The sequence below is a fragment of the Eimeria acervulina genome, genomic scaffold (assembly GCF_000499425.1).
Source record: "Eimeria acervulina Houghton genomic scaffold, Eah_scaff464, whole genome shotgun sequence".
NCBI classification, from domain to species: Eukaryota; Apicomplexa; class Conoidasida; order Eucoccidiorida; family Eimeriidae; genus Eimeria; species Eimeria acervulina.
Window position 1 is genome coordinate 12,402 of NW_013549783.1, and position 13,362 is coordinate 25,763.

Genomic DNA, 13,362 nt, shown 5'->3' on the forward strand with positions numbered 1-13,362 from the left:
TCCAGCAGCAGCAGCAGCAGCAGCAGCAGCAGCAGCGGGTTGACTGCTGGGGTGTACATGCACCTAAATATAATATATGCAATATAATAAAGCATATATTTATTGTGCATACTATATATATTATATATACAGATATATATACAGATATTATATATATATAGTGCGGGAACCCCAACAAAGAGATAAACTGCTGCTGCTGCTGCTTTAAATTCTCCGCTTTAAATGAAAATAAATTTAAATAAATAATTCGGAAGACACAAAATGTCTATTTGCATTTTCAGCTGTACATACAGCGCAGCGACCGACGCCCCACAGCTGCCTTTGAGGTGTATATAATACACCTGAGGGTTGCTGCAGCAGCTTCAGCAACAGCAGCTGCAGCTGCAGCAACAGTAGCAGCATTTGCTGCTGCAAACAGCAGCAGCATTTGCATCAGCATTTGCTGCTGCTGCAGCTGCTGCAGCAGCAAATGCAAATGTTGTGGGGCCCCGCCTTTGTAGTTGTTTGGAGTGTACGTACACCCGAAGAGTTTAGGGGATGCTTTCTTTCTGTCTTGTCTATGAATAAAAGAACAGACAATGTCTTTATTATTATTTATTATTATTATTATTTATTATTTATTATTATTTATTATTATTATTTATTATTATTATTATTATTATTATTTATTATTATTATTTATTTATTATTTTTTATTTTCCGTCTTGGCTTCGTTGTTTGTTTTATTTGGTTGTTTATTTTATTTTATCTTATTTTGTTTTGCTCGTTTGTTTTCTTGTTTATTTTATTTATTTACTTATTTGTTTTGTCTGTTTGCATTTATCTGTTTGTTTATTTTATTTATTTATTTGTTTTTGTTTGTTTGTTCGCATTTATCTGTTTGTTTATTTATGTCGCTGTTTGTTTATTTTATGTTTTTTGTTTTATTTTTCTCTACTTATTTATTTGTTTCTTATTATTTATTTTTTCGTTTATTTATATTCTTTATTATTTTATTTATTTTTTACTTCGCCTGCGATTGCATTAAAAGGTTTGCTGCAGAAGAAGAGAGAAGAATTGAGGTGTATAGGCAGCTTCAGGTGTCTAATTAACTTTTTATTTCTTTCCCCACACTCTTCAAAGCCCCTTCTAAACAACAGCCGCTTCTACACAGATCTAGCAGCACCCTTTGCTGCTGTTGCTGCTGCTGTTGTTGCTGCTGTTGCATCGGTTGTTGCTGCTGCTAGAGCCAATGCATGGTTACTGCTGCTGCTGAAGCTAGCGCTATTGCTGCTGCCACAGATGTTGCAGCCGCAGCTGCTGCTACGATATATATATATATATATATATATATATATATGTAATGTTGAGGTGTATCAACGCCTTATAAAAATATTGAAGTGCAGGAAGGGGAGCCGAATGATATTTATTATAAGTAAATAAAATGATGTAATTGAATAAAATAATTAATTTAAATATTTTAATTATTATTCTTCAAAAGTTTATTTATTTCGTCTCCGCATGCAGCCCCACCGCCAGTCCTTGGCGGATGTTGGGGTGTATAATGAATTGTTATAAATATATTTTGTTTATATAATATTTAAATTAATTAAATATTTATTTTAAATGTTTATATTTAAAATAATGCAGCAATAACAACTCAATCGCGGCTGTATATATTGCAGAGGCGTGGGGTGTATGAGCAGGTTGTTCTGTTGCTGTTGTTGAGATAAATTCAAATAAAAAATATATTAATACGCATTTTAATATTTTTAAATTAATTTATTTATTTAATCTCGTCTTTACTTCCTTAAAGCTGCATTGCCTTCTCCCAGCTACAAACTGAAGTCTCCAAACCCTAAACCCTAAACCCTCAAACGCAATAAACCTTCCTTCCTCCACATGGCGGAGCATAAACCTCCTGCTGCTGCACCTGCAGCAGCAGCAACAACAACAACAGCAACAGCAGCAGCAGCAACAACAACAGCAGCAACAGGAGCTGCAACAGCAACAGAAGCAAGACCAGCAGCAACACCCGCAGCAGCAGCAGCAGGAGCAGCAGCAACAGGAAGCAGGGACCCTGCAGCTTTGCTGCAGCAATTGTCTTCATTAGCAGATGATGATGATAGCTGGGAAGCTGATGCTTCATATTTAACATATTTAGAAGCAAAGTATAGAGATGTTGAATGCCCCTTATTCCTGGAGACGATCCCAGACGATCCCAGCGACGATCCCCAGCTGCATGCGCTGCAGCTGCTTGCATATGAAGGTGAAACACCTTTATCTGTCTTTAAAAGATATAAAGATGAGGCTAATAAACATCTTAAAGAAGCTATGCTTTCTATCAAAGCAAACAACACAAACAAAGCCAGGCAAGCTCTTCAACAAGCACATCAAGCATATAAATATGTACGCAAACCCTAAACCCTAAACCCTAAACCCTAATCCTTAGATAATGCAGTTCGATAACCCCACACCCGTAAACCCTAGACCCTGCCTCTATGCAGGAAGCTAAATAAACCCTAAACCCTAAACCCTAGCATGATACCCATTGTTTATGCATCTGCTTCAACTGTAAACATTTCTTATGCTTAAGGGTTTAGGATTTAGGAATTAAATTAATCCTGGGTTTAGGGTTTAGGGTTTAGGGTTTAGGGTTTAGGGTTTAGGGTTTGTGCTATTCCAGCCTTCGCCTCAGGGGTTCTGCTCGAACCTTGGGTTTTGGGAACTGAACGGGTACATGAATTAGGGTCTAGGGTCTAGGGTTTAGGGTTTAGGGTTTAGGGTTTAGGGTTTAGGGTTTGTGCAGGCTTTAAATCAAGGCATAAACAACTCAAAAGAGTTGTCTCTCGTTCATTCAAACATATCTCTCTGCTATCTTAAAGAAGGGCAGCTGCTGCGGTGTATAGACAGCGCGCGGGAAGCGATTAAACTAAACCCAGCAAACCTTAAAGCGTAAACCCTAAACCCTAAATTCTAAACCCTAAACCCTAAACCCTAAACCCTAACGCTGCATTGCGGCACGTCTCAGGCGCATACTCACTGGCGCTCACCATCGATCCCCCTAAACCCTAAACCCTAAACCCTAAACCCTTGATTGTCTTTTAGGTACATGCGAGGGGCTAAGGCATCGCTGCATCTCGAGCTGTATACACAAGCAGAACGATTTGCTGCTATGGGCCTCCAAGCAGCAGCAGCAGCAGCAGAAGCAGCAGAAGCAGCAGCAGCAGCACCAGCAGAACCAGCAGCAGCAGCAGCAGGACCAGCAGCAGCAGAAGCAGAAGCAGCAGCGAAAGAAGCAGCAGCAATAAAAGGCGGGGAAGCAGCAGCAACAGCAGCAGAAGCACCACCACCGCCAACAGCAGAAACAGCAGCAGCAGCAGCAGCAGCAGCAGCTCCGGCAGCAGCAGCAGCAGCACCAGCACCAGCAGCATTCGATCCAGAAGCTGAGAAGGAATTGAAGCTGCTTCAGCAGCAAGCGAGGGAGCGCCACGCGGCGCAGCAGGAGCGCAAGCGAGCAGCAGCAGCAGCAGCAGCAGCAGCAGCACGGGGGCAGAAGCAGCAGATACCGTCTCCAAAAGAAATCCTCAGCAAAAGAGGTGAGCTGCCCATACACCCCAAACAAAAGAAGAGCTGCACTGAATCATCATTACTGTTTTGCTGCTCGTTTGCTTCGGCTCTGCTGCTGCTACTGCTGCTGCTGGGTATTGCTGCTGCTGCTGCAGCAGCAGCGTGCGAGGAGACAAAAGAGCAGCAAGAGGAAATACATTGAAGGAGATCACGGCACCCAGAGAGCAGCAGCAGCAGCAGCAGGAGGAGTAGCAGCAGCAGCAGCAAGAGCAACATGTGTAGCCGCAACAGGAGCAGCAGCAGCAGCTGCAGCAGCAGTTGTGAGAGTGTTTTTTTGCTGCTGCAGGTATCTGCTGCTGCCCCGTGCCTCCTGGCCTATCTGAAGCAGCAGCACAAATTGCTGAAGTGTCTGTACACCTGGAAGTGTTAACTGGCGAATACTTCTTGCTGCTGCCGCTGCTGCTGCTGCTCGATGAATACTGCAGGGCAGATGCTGTTGCTGCAGCAGATGAACGCCTCTCGCTACTGCAGCAACTCAAAACTATATTCCCTTCTAAATATACCCTCATGAAACAGCAGCAGCAGCAGCAACAGCAACAGCAGCAGCAACAGCAACAGCAGCAGCAACAGCAGCAGCAGCAGCAGCAGCAGCAGCAAGAAGCCACGGATTTCCCTTCTTGGGACCATGAGAAAAAATACTTCTTAGAAAACCTCGTGGCATATTATGAGGTAACGTCATCTGCTGCTGCTGCTGCTGCTGCTGCTGCTGCTGCTCGTTGTGCTGCTGCTGTGTCTTGGTGAGAGCCAGTTGTTGCTGCTGCTGGTTTTGCTGCTGCAGAAGGCGGGCAGATGCTCAGCAACTAAGTAGGCTTTTGCTGCTTTTCTTGATGCTGCTGTTGCGTCTGCTGCTGCTGCTGCTGCTTCTGCTGCTGCTGCTGCTGCTGCTGCTGCTGCAGTGCGGTCTACCTGGTGGGGTGCTGCTGAGCTTTCCTATAAATCTCCCGTTGGCTCTTCTTCTGCAACGCGTTAAGCGATTTCCTAGCATTGCTGCCTTTCATATACTTGTAAGCTAGGGTTTAGGGTTTAGGGTTTAGGGTTTAGGGTCTGGGGTCCAGTGTTTGGAGTTTCAGTTAGTTTTAACTTACTCGGGTTTATGTGTGGGTTTTGGGGTTTAGGGTTTAGGGTTTAGGGTCTGGGGTTTATGGTTTAGGGTTTAGGGTTTAGGTTTTAGTTTTTGTGTTGCGCTGGTTGCAGGCAAAAGGGAGTCCAGCCCACGAAGCATTTGTTAGAGACAACCGAATTGAAAAGCTAACATTCTAACAAACCCTAAACCCTAAACCCTAAACCCTTGGAAGGTTCTAATGGTTGAGCGCTTCAGCCCTTGGGGTGTACGTCGAACTGCCTAGTGGCATTCAATAAAGCAGCAGCTGCTTGTTTCGTCATCATCATCAGCAGCAGCAGCAGCTCTTGTTGCTGCTGCAGGATTAGCAGCAGTACTACTGCATTTTAACTATAGTTGATGGCTGCGTAAATGCAATATAGAACAGCTGCTGCTGCTTTATTAAGAGCAGCACCAGCAACTGATGCGCCTTTATTAGCAACGGCAGCAGCAGGAGCTGCTGCTGCTGCCCTTGCTAATAAAGCTGCTGCTGCTGTTGCTGCTGCTGTTGCTAATAGAGCTGCCGTTGGTGCTGCAGCAGCAGCAGCTGCTGCTGTTGCTGTTGCTGCTGCCGCCGGAGGGCCTTGAACTAAGGCCGTTTAGTCTAGTGGTATGATTCTCGCTTTGGGTGCGAGAGGTCCCGGGTTCAATTCCCGGAACGGCCCTTTGTAAATTAGTGTTTTTCAGGTTAAATTTAATTTGTTTTTTGCAGGTTTATTCAATACTTGTTGTTCATTTTATTTATTATTATTATTATTATTATTATTTATTTTTACTTCCAAATATAAATCAGGCAGACAACAACACTTAACCGTAGGGAAGGTAGACTCAGATTTTTAGGTTCTTCTCCTCCATCTCCAGCATCAAATATTGAATTATTTGTTTGCAAATGAATATTTAAAAATAAATATATTATTTTTAAATATTTTATTCTGCTTACTCTTCCCTACAACCACTGCTGCGAGTTTCTCTCCTGTGCCTGCGTTATTTTGCTGGATATTTTTTAGTAGACTTCCATCTAAACCCTAAACCCTTAAATTTATATCAATTGTTATAATGCTCAATAAATAGACTTTTTCTTTATCTTGTGAGTTTTGTATCAAATATCCAATAAACTCTCCGGCCCCCTTTAGACAAGAAAAGACAATAAGTAACGCTGGAATGTGATGAAACACCCAACAAACCCTCAAACAAAAGCAAGAAAAAAATATATAATAAACCACTAGAGAGTCAGAATAAATAAATAAACAAGCACCATAAGAAAGAAATATTAATAATTATTTATTATTAATAAACAGTTATAATATCTATAAAGGGCCGTTCCGGGAATCGAACCCGGGACCTCTCGCACCCGAAGCGAGAATCATACCACTAGACTAAACGGCCGACACTACTTCTCTAATTATTTATGTTATTTGTTAAACACTTGTTTTATTTTTTATTGTTTAGGGTTTAGGGTTTATATATTATATAATATATATATAGTATTAGAGGTATGCAATACATATATATATATATATAGATGTATTAGCTCTATTATCTAATATTTCTTCTGTACATTTATAGGCCTCAGATTGATGTTAAGTGCATTTGATTCTGGATGGGGGAGGTTTAGGGTTTAGGGTTTAGGGTTTAGGCGCTCGTTTTTCTTTATTTATTATTTTGCTCTTGTCTTTGTTGTTTTGCTTTCTTCTTGGTTTGTTTTAGGGTTTAGGGTTTACTGTCTCCCTTTCTGTCTTTTTATGTTTATTTGTTGCTCGTTTAATTATTGAGTGTTGTTTGTTTATATATATTTTCATGCTTAGCCTGGCTTGTCTACCTACACTTGTTGCTGCTCCTTCGCTGCTTGTCTGCTGCTGCTCGAAGCAGCAACCTCTTTTGCTGCAGGAAGGACCACTGGCATTGACAGTGGACCATTGGTCACCTCCATTGGTCTCGAGGCTTCTCCTTAAGCATTTTCTGTAGCTACATGCATGCATGCAGCAACAGCAGCAGCAGCAGTAGCAGAAGAAATCACATATTAACTTCTTTTGCTAAAGAGAGTATCTGCTGTAGCAGCAGCAACTGCTGCTGCTTCTGCAGCAAAAAAATGCAGCTACTGCTGGTGAAGCAGCTGCAGCAACAGCAGCAGCCATAGCAACAAGAAGCACAAATAAAGGGTTTAGGGTTTAGAGTTTATAAAGGGCCGTTCCGGGAATTGAACCCGGGACCTCTCGCACCCAAAGCGAGAATCATACCACTAGACTAAACGGCCGCTGCCGACAGCTCAAACCCTAAACCTTAAACCCTAAACCCGAAACCCTAGAGATGAGATAGAAGTGCAGGTTAACAATAAAAATATGTTGTTCTTCTTCAAGAGCAAAGAAAGAAAGAAGACAGAAATATCAAAATGTTATATGCAGAGTTTATTTAGTTGTTATTTATTTATAATGCAATTAAATAAACTCTTCATTAAAACAAAGACACACTGCTGCTGCACCCACAGCAAATTAAAAAGTTCATCTCTTAAAAGAAATAAATCAGTCAAATAAAATATATAAAAACAACCTTATCCTGCAAACCCTCATGGGAATGCTGCAGCAGCAGCTGCAGCAGCAGCTGCAAAGGCAGGTGCTGCTGCAGCAACAGCTGCAACATCAGATGCAGCAACAGCTGCAGCAGCAGATGCAGCAGCACTTGCAAAAGCAGTCAAGGCAGCAGCAGGGCATGCAGCAGCAGCTGCTGCGGAGCAGCAACTGCTGCTGCTGCTGCTGCTGCTGCTGCTGCAGCGCAAGGTACAGGTGAAGGGCACCTTCAGCTCCATCGGGTCGTTGGAAGTCCCTCAGGGTTTGTTAACCCCAAACCCTAAACCCTAAACCCTAAACCCTAAACCCTAAACTCCTTTAAGCGGTGGCCTTTAGCAAGAATTCCTGCATTCAAAAAACAAATTTTAAATCGATGTTTGTGGCGCTGCAGCGGTTCGTACGAGTAGATAAGGCTGAAAGCAACTAGGGTTTAGGGTTTAGGGTTTAGGGTTTAGGGTTTACTTTCAGCTGCTTCATTGCGCGGCCTCTGTGCGAAACCCCCGCCTTCTCCTCCGTCGACATCTCTCCGAAGGTCTTCTTTGAGCTGCGCTCTTCAAAGATGCAGTCCCTGATCAAACCCTAAACCCTAAACCCTAAACCCTAAACCCTAAACCCTAAACCCTCAGGTCGCACCCGTGTGTGCAATGCAGAGAAATCTACAGTCTCAATAAAAAAGAAAGAAAAGACGCTGTAAACCCTAAACCCTAAACCCTAAACCCTAAACCCTAAACCCTAAACCCTAAACCTTGCAGCGCCTCACCAGCCAAAGGTAGTCTTCCCCCTTGGTTCTACCACTGCCCCCTGCAGCAGCAGCAGCAGCAGCAGCAGCAGCAACAGCAGCAACTGCAGCAGCTGCAGCAGCAAGCACTGCAGCCAAGTTGTGTGCTACGCGTGCGAGCGCACTAAAGGTGAGAGGGTTTAGGGTTTAGGGTTTAGGGTTTACGTCGCAGCGCCCCTCAAAGAGATGTAGCTCTCCCTTTGCATCAGCTATGCAGAGGCTGGTGAGAGCATATGCTGTCTTGTCCTGCAGCACCAATCAACACTAAAAGCTAGGGTTTAGGGTTTAGGGTTTAGGGTTTGCTGCAGGCTCCTGAATTATATCTCACCTCGAAACCCGCGAGAAGTTTAGGAAGACCTGCAGCCCCCAACGTTTTTAAAAACCATTTCCTGTACACCCCAGCAGCAGCAGCAGCAGCAGCAGCAGCAGCAACAGCAGCAGCAGCAGCAGCAGCAGCAGCAGCAACAGCAGCAGCAACACAGGAGCCGCATATTTGTGTCTGCTGCTTCGTCCCTGAGCGTCGTTGCCCACGGTCTTCTGTAGCAAACCCTAAACCCTAAACCCTCCTAAACCCTAAACCCTAAACCCTAGGACTCACACGTAAGGACCTGGCAGCCCTCCTAGGGCGTTGAAGCAAAGCGCAGTATCTTCTGTAAATACAAACTCAGGTAGCTCGCTGCTGCTGCCGTTGCTGCTGCTGCCGTTGCTGCTGCTGCTGCTGCTGCTGCTGCGGTGTTTGCTGACAGCCGCCAGGCATTTGGCTCTGGAAATTTCAGCGGTGTCTCCCTGCAGCTCCGGCACTGTGCATACACCGCAGCAAACCCTAAACCCTAAACCCTAAACCCTAAACCCTAAACCCTAAACCGCAACTTTCAGAGAAGCAACAACAACTTCGAGTGCGCACAGAAACAACTACACAGCTAATAAATCCGCATGCTGCTTTATTCTAAACCCTAAACCCTAAACCCTAAACCCTTAACCCTAAACCCTAAACCCTTTCCCGTTGGGGCTAGAATAACCCACAGCCCCAGATGCTCTTCAGCTTGAGTGTTTAGGGTTTAGGGTTTAAGGAGGCCAGCAGCCACAGAGTAGCAAGCCTTTGACGAGGGTTCGCACAAAGTTGATACTACCTAGGGTTTAGGGTGTACAGGGCAACCCTAGGGTTTAGGGTTTAGGGTTTAGGGTTTGAGGTGTACGTACAGTCTACGTCAAGAGCCCTAAACTCCACCGGTACCCCCTCCATCATCTGCTGCACTTCTTTTAATTTGTTTTGATTGCCTGTGCAGAAGTAAACCACTGCCTTAGCCATCTTCAAACCCTAAACCCTAAACCCTAAACCCTAAACCCTTAACCCTAAACCCTAAACCCTAGAGGGTGGATTCTCAAGGCTTTTGTTGGTGTTCTTCAGCGAAGTTCGTCTTCACACACCGAGAAGAAACCCTAAACCCTAAACCCTAAACCCTAAACCCTAAACCCTAAACCCTTGTTTAAAGCCACTAAAGCCCTGAAGGCTAATAAGACAGCACCGCAGCAGAAATGCAAGATAAGAGCAAGGAAGATAAAGGAGATGCTTCTAAACCCTAAACCCTAAACCCTAAACCCTAAACCCTAGGTTTTGTGCGGCTGCGCTGCAGCCCCGGCGCATGCAGGAAGAGCTGTTTTATTTGTGTATAAGCAGCAGATTAAAGAGTTTTAAAATATTTTTTTAGTTTTTCATCTATTGCTGCTGCTGATGGGTTTATATACAAAAGCAAGCAGCAGCATCTCCTTTAAGAGGCCCTCAACCACAAGCCAGCCGCTGCAGTTAGGGTTTAGGGCTTAGGGTTTAGGGTTTAGGGCTTAGGGTTTGAACGTCTTTGAGTCTTTTCCAGAGATGCTCTCAGCATGCGACGGTTTGTAGCTGCCTCCGCAGCAGCAGCAGCAGCAGCAGCAGCAGCAGCAGCAGCGGTAGGCCCAGCAGCACCAGCAGCAGCAGCAGCACCACCACCACCACCAACAGCACCACCGCAAACAGCAGCAGCAGCAGCAACAACAACAACAGCAACAGCAACAGCAGGAGCAGCGGCAGGCCTGCAGCAGCTGCAGCAGCAGCACCACCACCAACAGCACCACCGCGAAAAACAGCAACAACAGCAGCAGCAGCAGCAGCAACAGCAGCAGCAGCAGAATGTCTTATAGATGGTATGGGAAGCAGCTGCTGCCGCTGCTGCTTCCTCGCATAATGCCTCGAAGCGGTCGCAGCAGTTTTTTGTTTTTATGCGGTGTTGGATGCACATACACCTGGATGGGGGGATCGAACCCTGCATCTTTGCTGCCTCTTTGCTGCTGCTGCTGCTATGATGCTGCAGCATTGCTGCTGCCGCAGCTACGTGAGCGGCGCTGTCTCTTTTACCTGCAGCTTGCTGCTGCTGCTGAAACACTCAAAATACAGAGCCCTATCTTCTCTCATTACTTGCTGCTCCGTATCTGCAGCCACCTGCAGCAAACAGCGCTGCTGCTGCAGCAGCAGCAGCAGCCCCGACTCTTGCTGCAGTCGCCTCCTGCTGCAGCAGCTGATATCATTCCATCCAGCAGCAGCAACAGCAGCAGCAACAGCAGCAAGAAGCTGTCAAAGATTCGCGGAACCAACACCAGCAGCAGCAGCACCAGCAGCAGCAACAGCAGCAGCAGCAGCAGCAGCAGTAGCAGCAGGGTTGCTTCTGCTGCTGCGCTGCAGCAAAGAATGGCTAACACGCCGCTGCCAGCTGTTGTGTCGCGGCTGCAGCAGCTGCTGCTGCAGCTGGATCGCAGCACCAGCAGCAACAGCGTCTTGTGGGAATGTTATGCTGCTGTTGCTCCTACTTTGTTGCTGCTGCTGCAGCCGCAGCTGCTGCTGCAAGATGTAGCAACAAGCAACTTCCAGCAGCTAGCAGCACAGCAGCAAACCGCATATTATATTCGTAGTTGGTTGTCTTATCGTGAGGGGGGATCACCGCTGCAGCAGCAGCAGCAGCAGCAGCAGCAGCTGTTGGAGCTGCATGAGCAGCCGCTGCAGCTGCTGCAGCTGCAGCATGACGAGTTGCTGCTGCAGCTTGTTTATTTGCTGCTGCTAACATCTCAGCGATTGCTGCACTGGCAGCAGCACGTAGCTTATGATAGACAGCGTCCCGCCTTTAGGCGGCCTGGAGTGCTTGCCCCAACAGCAGCAGCAACAGCAGCAGCAGCAGCAGCAACAACAACAACAGCAACAGCAGCAGCTCCCGCTGCTGGTGCTCTTGGTGCTGCTGCTGGACCGCCTCCTGCTGCTGCTGTTCCTGCTGCTGCTCCTGCTGCTGCTGCTGCTGGGGCCTCCGCAGCGGGTGAGGGAAATGATTTTGCTTGGCAGCAGCTGCTGCTGTCTCCTGCTGCTGCTGCTGCTGCATGCAGCAACGCAGCAGCAAAGGGATGGTACTGGTTGATGGATTTGCTGCAGGAGGGATCTGAGGCATCAGCAGCAGCAGCTGCTGCTGCTTCTGCTTCGCCGCTGCTGCCGCAGTCTGCTGCAGCACGGCTTGCTGCTGCTGCTGGGGCTGAGCCCAGCAGCTGGGTAGAGGTTCCTGCTGCTGCTGCAGTATTTTTTGCTGCTCCTCTTTTGTCAGATACAGGCCTTGCTGCTGCAGCAGGAAGGCCTGCAGCTGCTGTTGCTGCTGCTGCTGCTGCTGCAGCAACAGCAAACAATATGGGTGCCCCTACTGCTGCTGTAGAGGGAGGCCTCACGGTGCTGCAGCTGCTGCAGCTGCGTGTGCAGCGGCAGCAGCAGCAACCGACACTTATCCTATCTCAAACACCTGAAGCTGCTGCTGCTGCTGTTGCTGCTGCTTGGTCGCAGCTGCAGCGCCGCAGCATCGGCTGCCGCTTGCGCAGCCTTCTATGGGCCAGCAGCAACAGCAGCAGCAGCAGCAGCAGCAGCAGCAGCAGCAATGCTGCAGTTGAAGAGGCCCGCTGGCGAGTGCAGGCACTTGCTGCTGCAATTAAGTCCATGGTTGGAGTTATAAACCAGAAGAGCTGCTACATGCAGGCTTTGTCTCAGGAGCAGCAGCAGCAACTCACGCTGCAGCAGCAGCAGCAGCTGCAGCGGCAGCACCGGCAGCTTGCTGATGCAGCAAATGCTGCTGTACGTACACCCCACAAGCTTCACTGCTTCAGCCATAACTATGACGACTTAACTAGCTGGTCTGGTGCTGCAACAGCAGCAGCAGCAACTGCTGTTGCTGCTGTTGTGCTGCTGCTCGCAGCAGCAACTCTTAACAGCACAGCAGGAGGACCTGCAGCAGCAGCAGCAAGCTTAACGCATTCTCTCTTTCGTTGTACGGGGCTCCCGTGGCTGTGGAAGCAGATCCGTGGCAGCAGCAGCAGCAGCAGCAGCAGCAGCAGCAGCAGCGAGGTTGACTTCATGAGGGGCTTTCAGCAGCAAGACCCTACAGCAGCAGAACTAGCAGCAGCACAACACTGGCAAGGCAACCCAGCAGCAGCAGCAGCAGCAGCAGCAGCAGGCTATTATCAGCAGCAGCAGCAGAACTACTGCTCCGACTTTGATGCCCAGGTGTCTGCGCTCTACATGGCGTGGGCGAGAGAGAACAACGCTGCTGCTGCTGCTGCTGCTGCTGCTGCTGCTGCTTCGCCCTACGGGCTGCAGCAGACGCTTTATCCTGCTGCTGCAGTGCCGATGCAGCAAACTGCCTCCGGGCTGGGAACCGCTGCTGCTGCTGCTCCAAGGTATGCGTAGCAAGTAGCAGCAGTAGCAGCAGCAGCAGCAGCAGTAGCAGCAGCAGTAGCAGTAGTGTACAGCGTCTCCGGCAGCAGCAGCTACTGCAGCAACGGGAGCAGCAGCAACTCCAGCAGCACTTGCTGCTGCAGTTGCTGCTGCTCCTCGTGCCGACATATATACAGTGCGTCTGCAAATGCGGCATTTGCAGCAGCAGCAGGTTGATTTTTGCTGCGTCTCATAGCAGCAGTTGCTGCAGTTGCTGCAGCAGCTGCTGCCGTTGCTGCAGCAGCTGCTGCAATTGCTGCGGCAGCAGGTGGATTATCTTGCTTCGCCTGCAGCCGCTGCAGCTGCTGCAGCCGCTTCATGTGCAGCGGGTACGAGGAGCTGTTGCTGCTGCTGCAGCAACAGCTTCTCCAGCAGCAGCAGCAACAGCTTCTGCTGCAGCAGCAGCAACAGCAGCGTTGGCGTCTTCTATGGCTGGCGTTCTCTTTTGTAGACAGACAAATAAATAAACAAATATATTTATTTATATTTATTTATATTTATTTATATTTATTGTTTGTATTTATTTGCTTAATTTGTTTGT

General features: G+C 47.5%; 3 protein-coding genes across 3 annotated transcripts; 2 read left to right on the plus strand and 1 right to left on the minus strand.

Moving 5' to 3' along the window:
• Positions 1-1,881: 1,881 nt before the first annotated feature.
• Positions 1,882-4,869, plus strand: EAH_00039430 (TPR domain-containing protein, putative; the record flags this gene model as incomplete). The annotated part of the gene is made up of 7 exons (XM_013395344.1): positions 1,882-2,248; positions 2,666-2,715; positions 2,789-2,934; positions 3,088-3,578; positions 3,896-4,278; positions 4,506-4,613; positions 4,804-4,869. The coding sequence occupies 7 exons, from the start codon at positions 1,882-1,884 to the stop codon at positions 4,867-4,869; spliced, it is 1,611 nt and encodes a 536-aa protein (XP_013250798.1).
• Positions 4,870-7,590: 2,721 nt separating this feature from the next.
• On the minus strand, positions 7,591-9,293 carry EAH_00039440 (inosine triphosphate pyrophosphatase, putative; the record flags this gene model as incomplete). The annotated part of the gene is made up of 4 exons (XM_013395345.1): positions 7,591-7,617; positions 7,735-7,840; positions 8,649-8,850; positions 9,251-9,293. 4 exons carry the CDS (start codon positions 9,291-9,293, stop codon positions 7,591-7,593), a joined length of 378 nt encoding a protein of 125 aa, XP_013250799.1.
• Positions 9,294-9,934: 641 nt separating this feature from the next.
• EAH_00039450 (hypothetical protein, conserved) lies at positions 9,935-12,794 on the plus strand (the record flags this gene model as incomplete). Its single annotated transcript, XM_013395346.1, has 2 exons — positions 9,935-10,219; positions 10,482-12,794. The coding sequence occupies 2 exons, from the start codon at positions 9,935-9,937 to the stop codon at positions 12,792-12,794; spliced, it is 2,598 nt and encodes an 865-aa protein (XP_013250800.1).
• Positions 12,795-13,362: the final 568 nt, after the last annotated feature.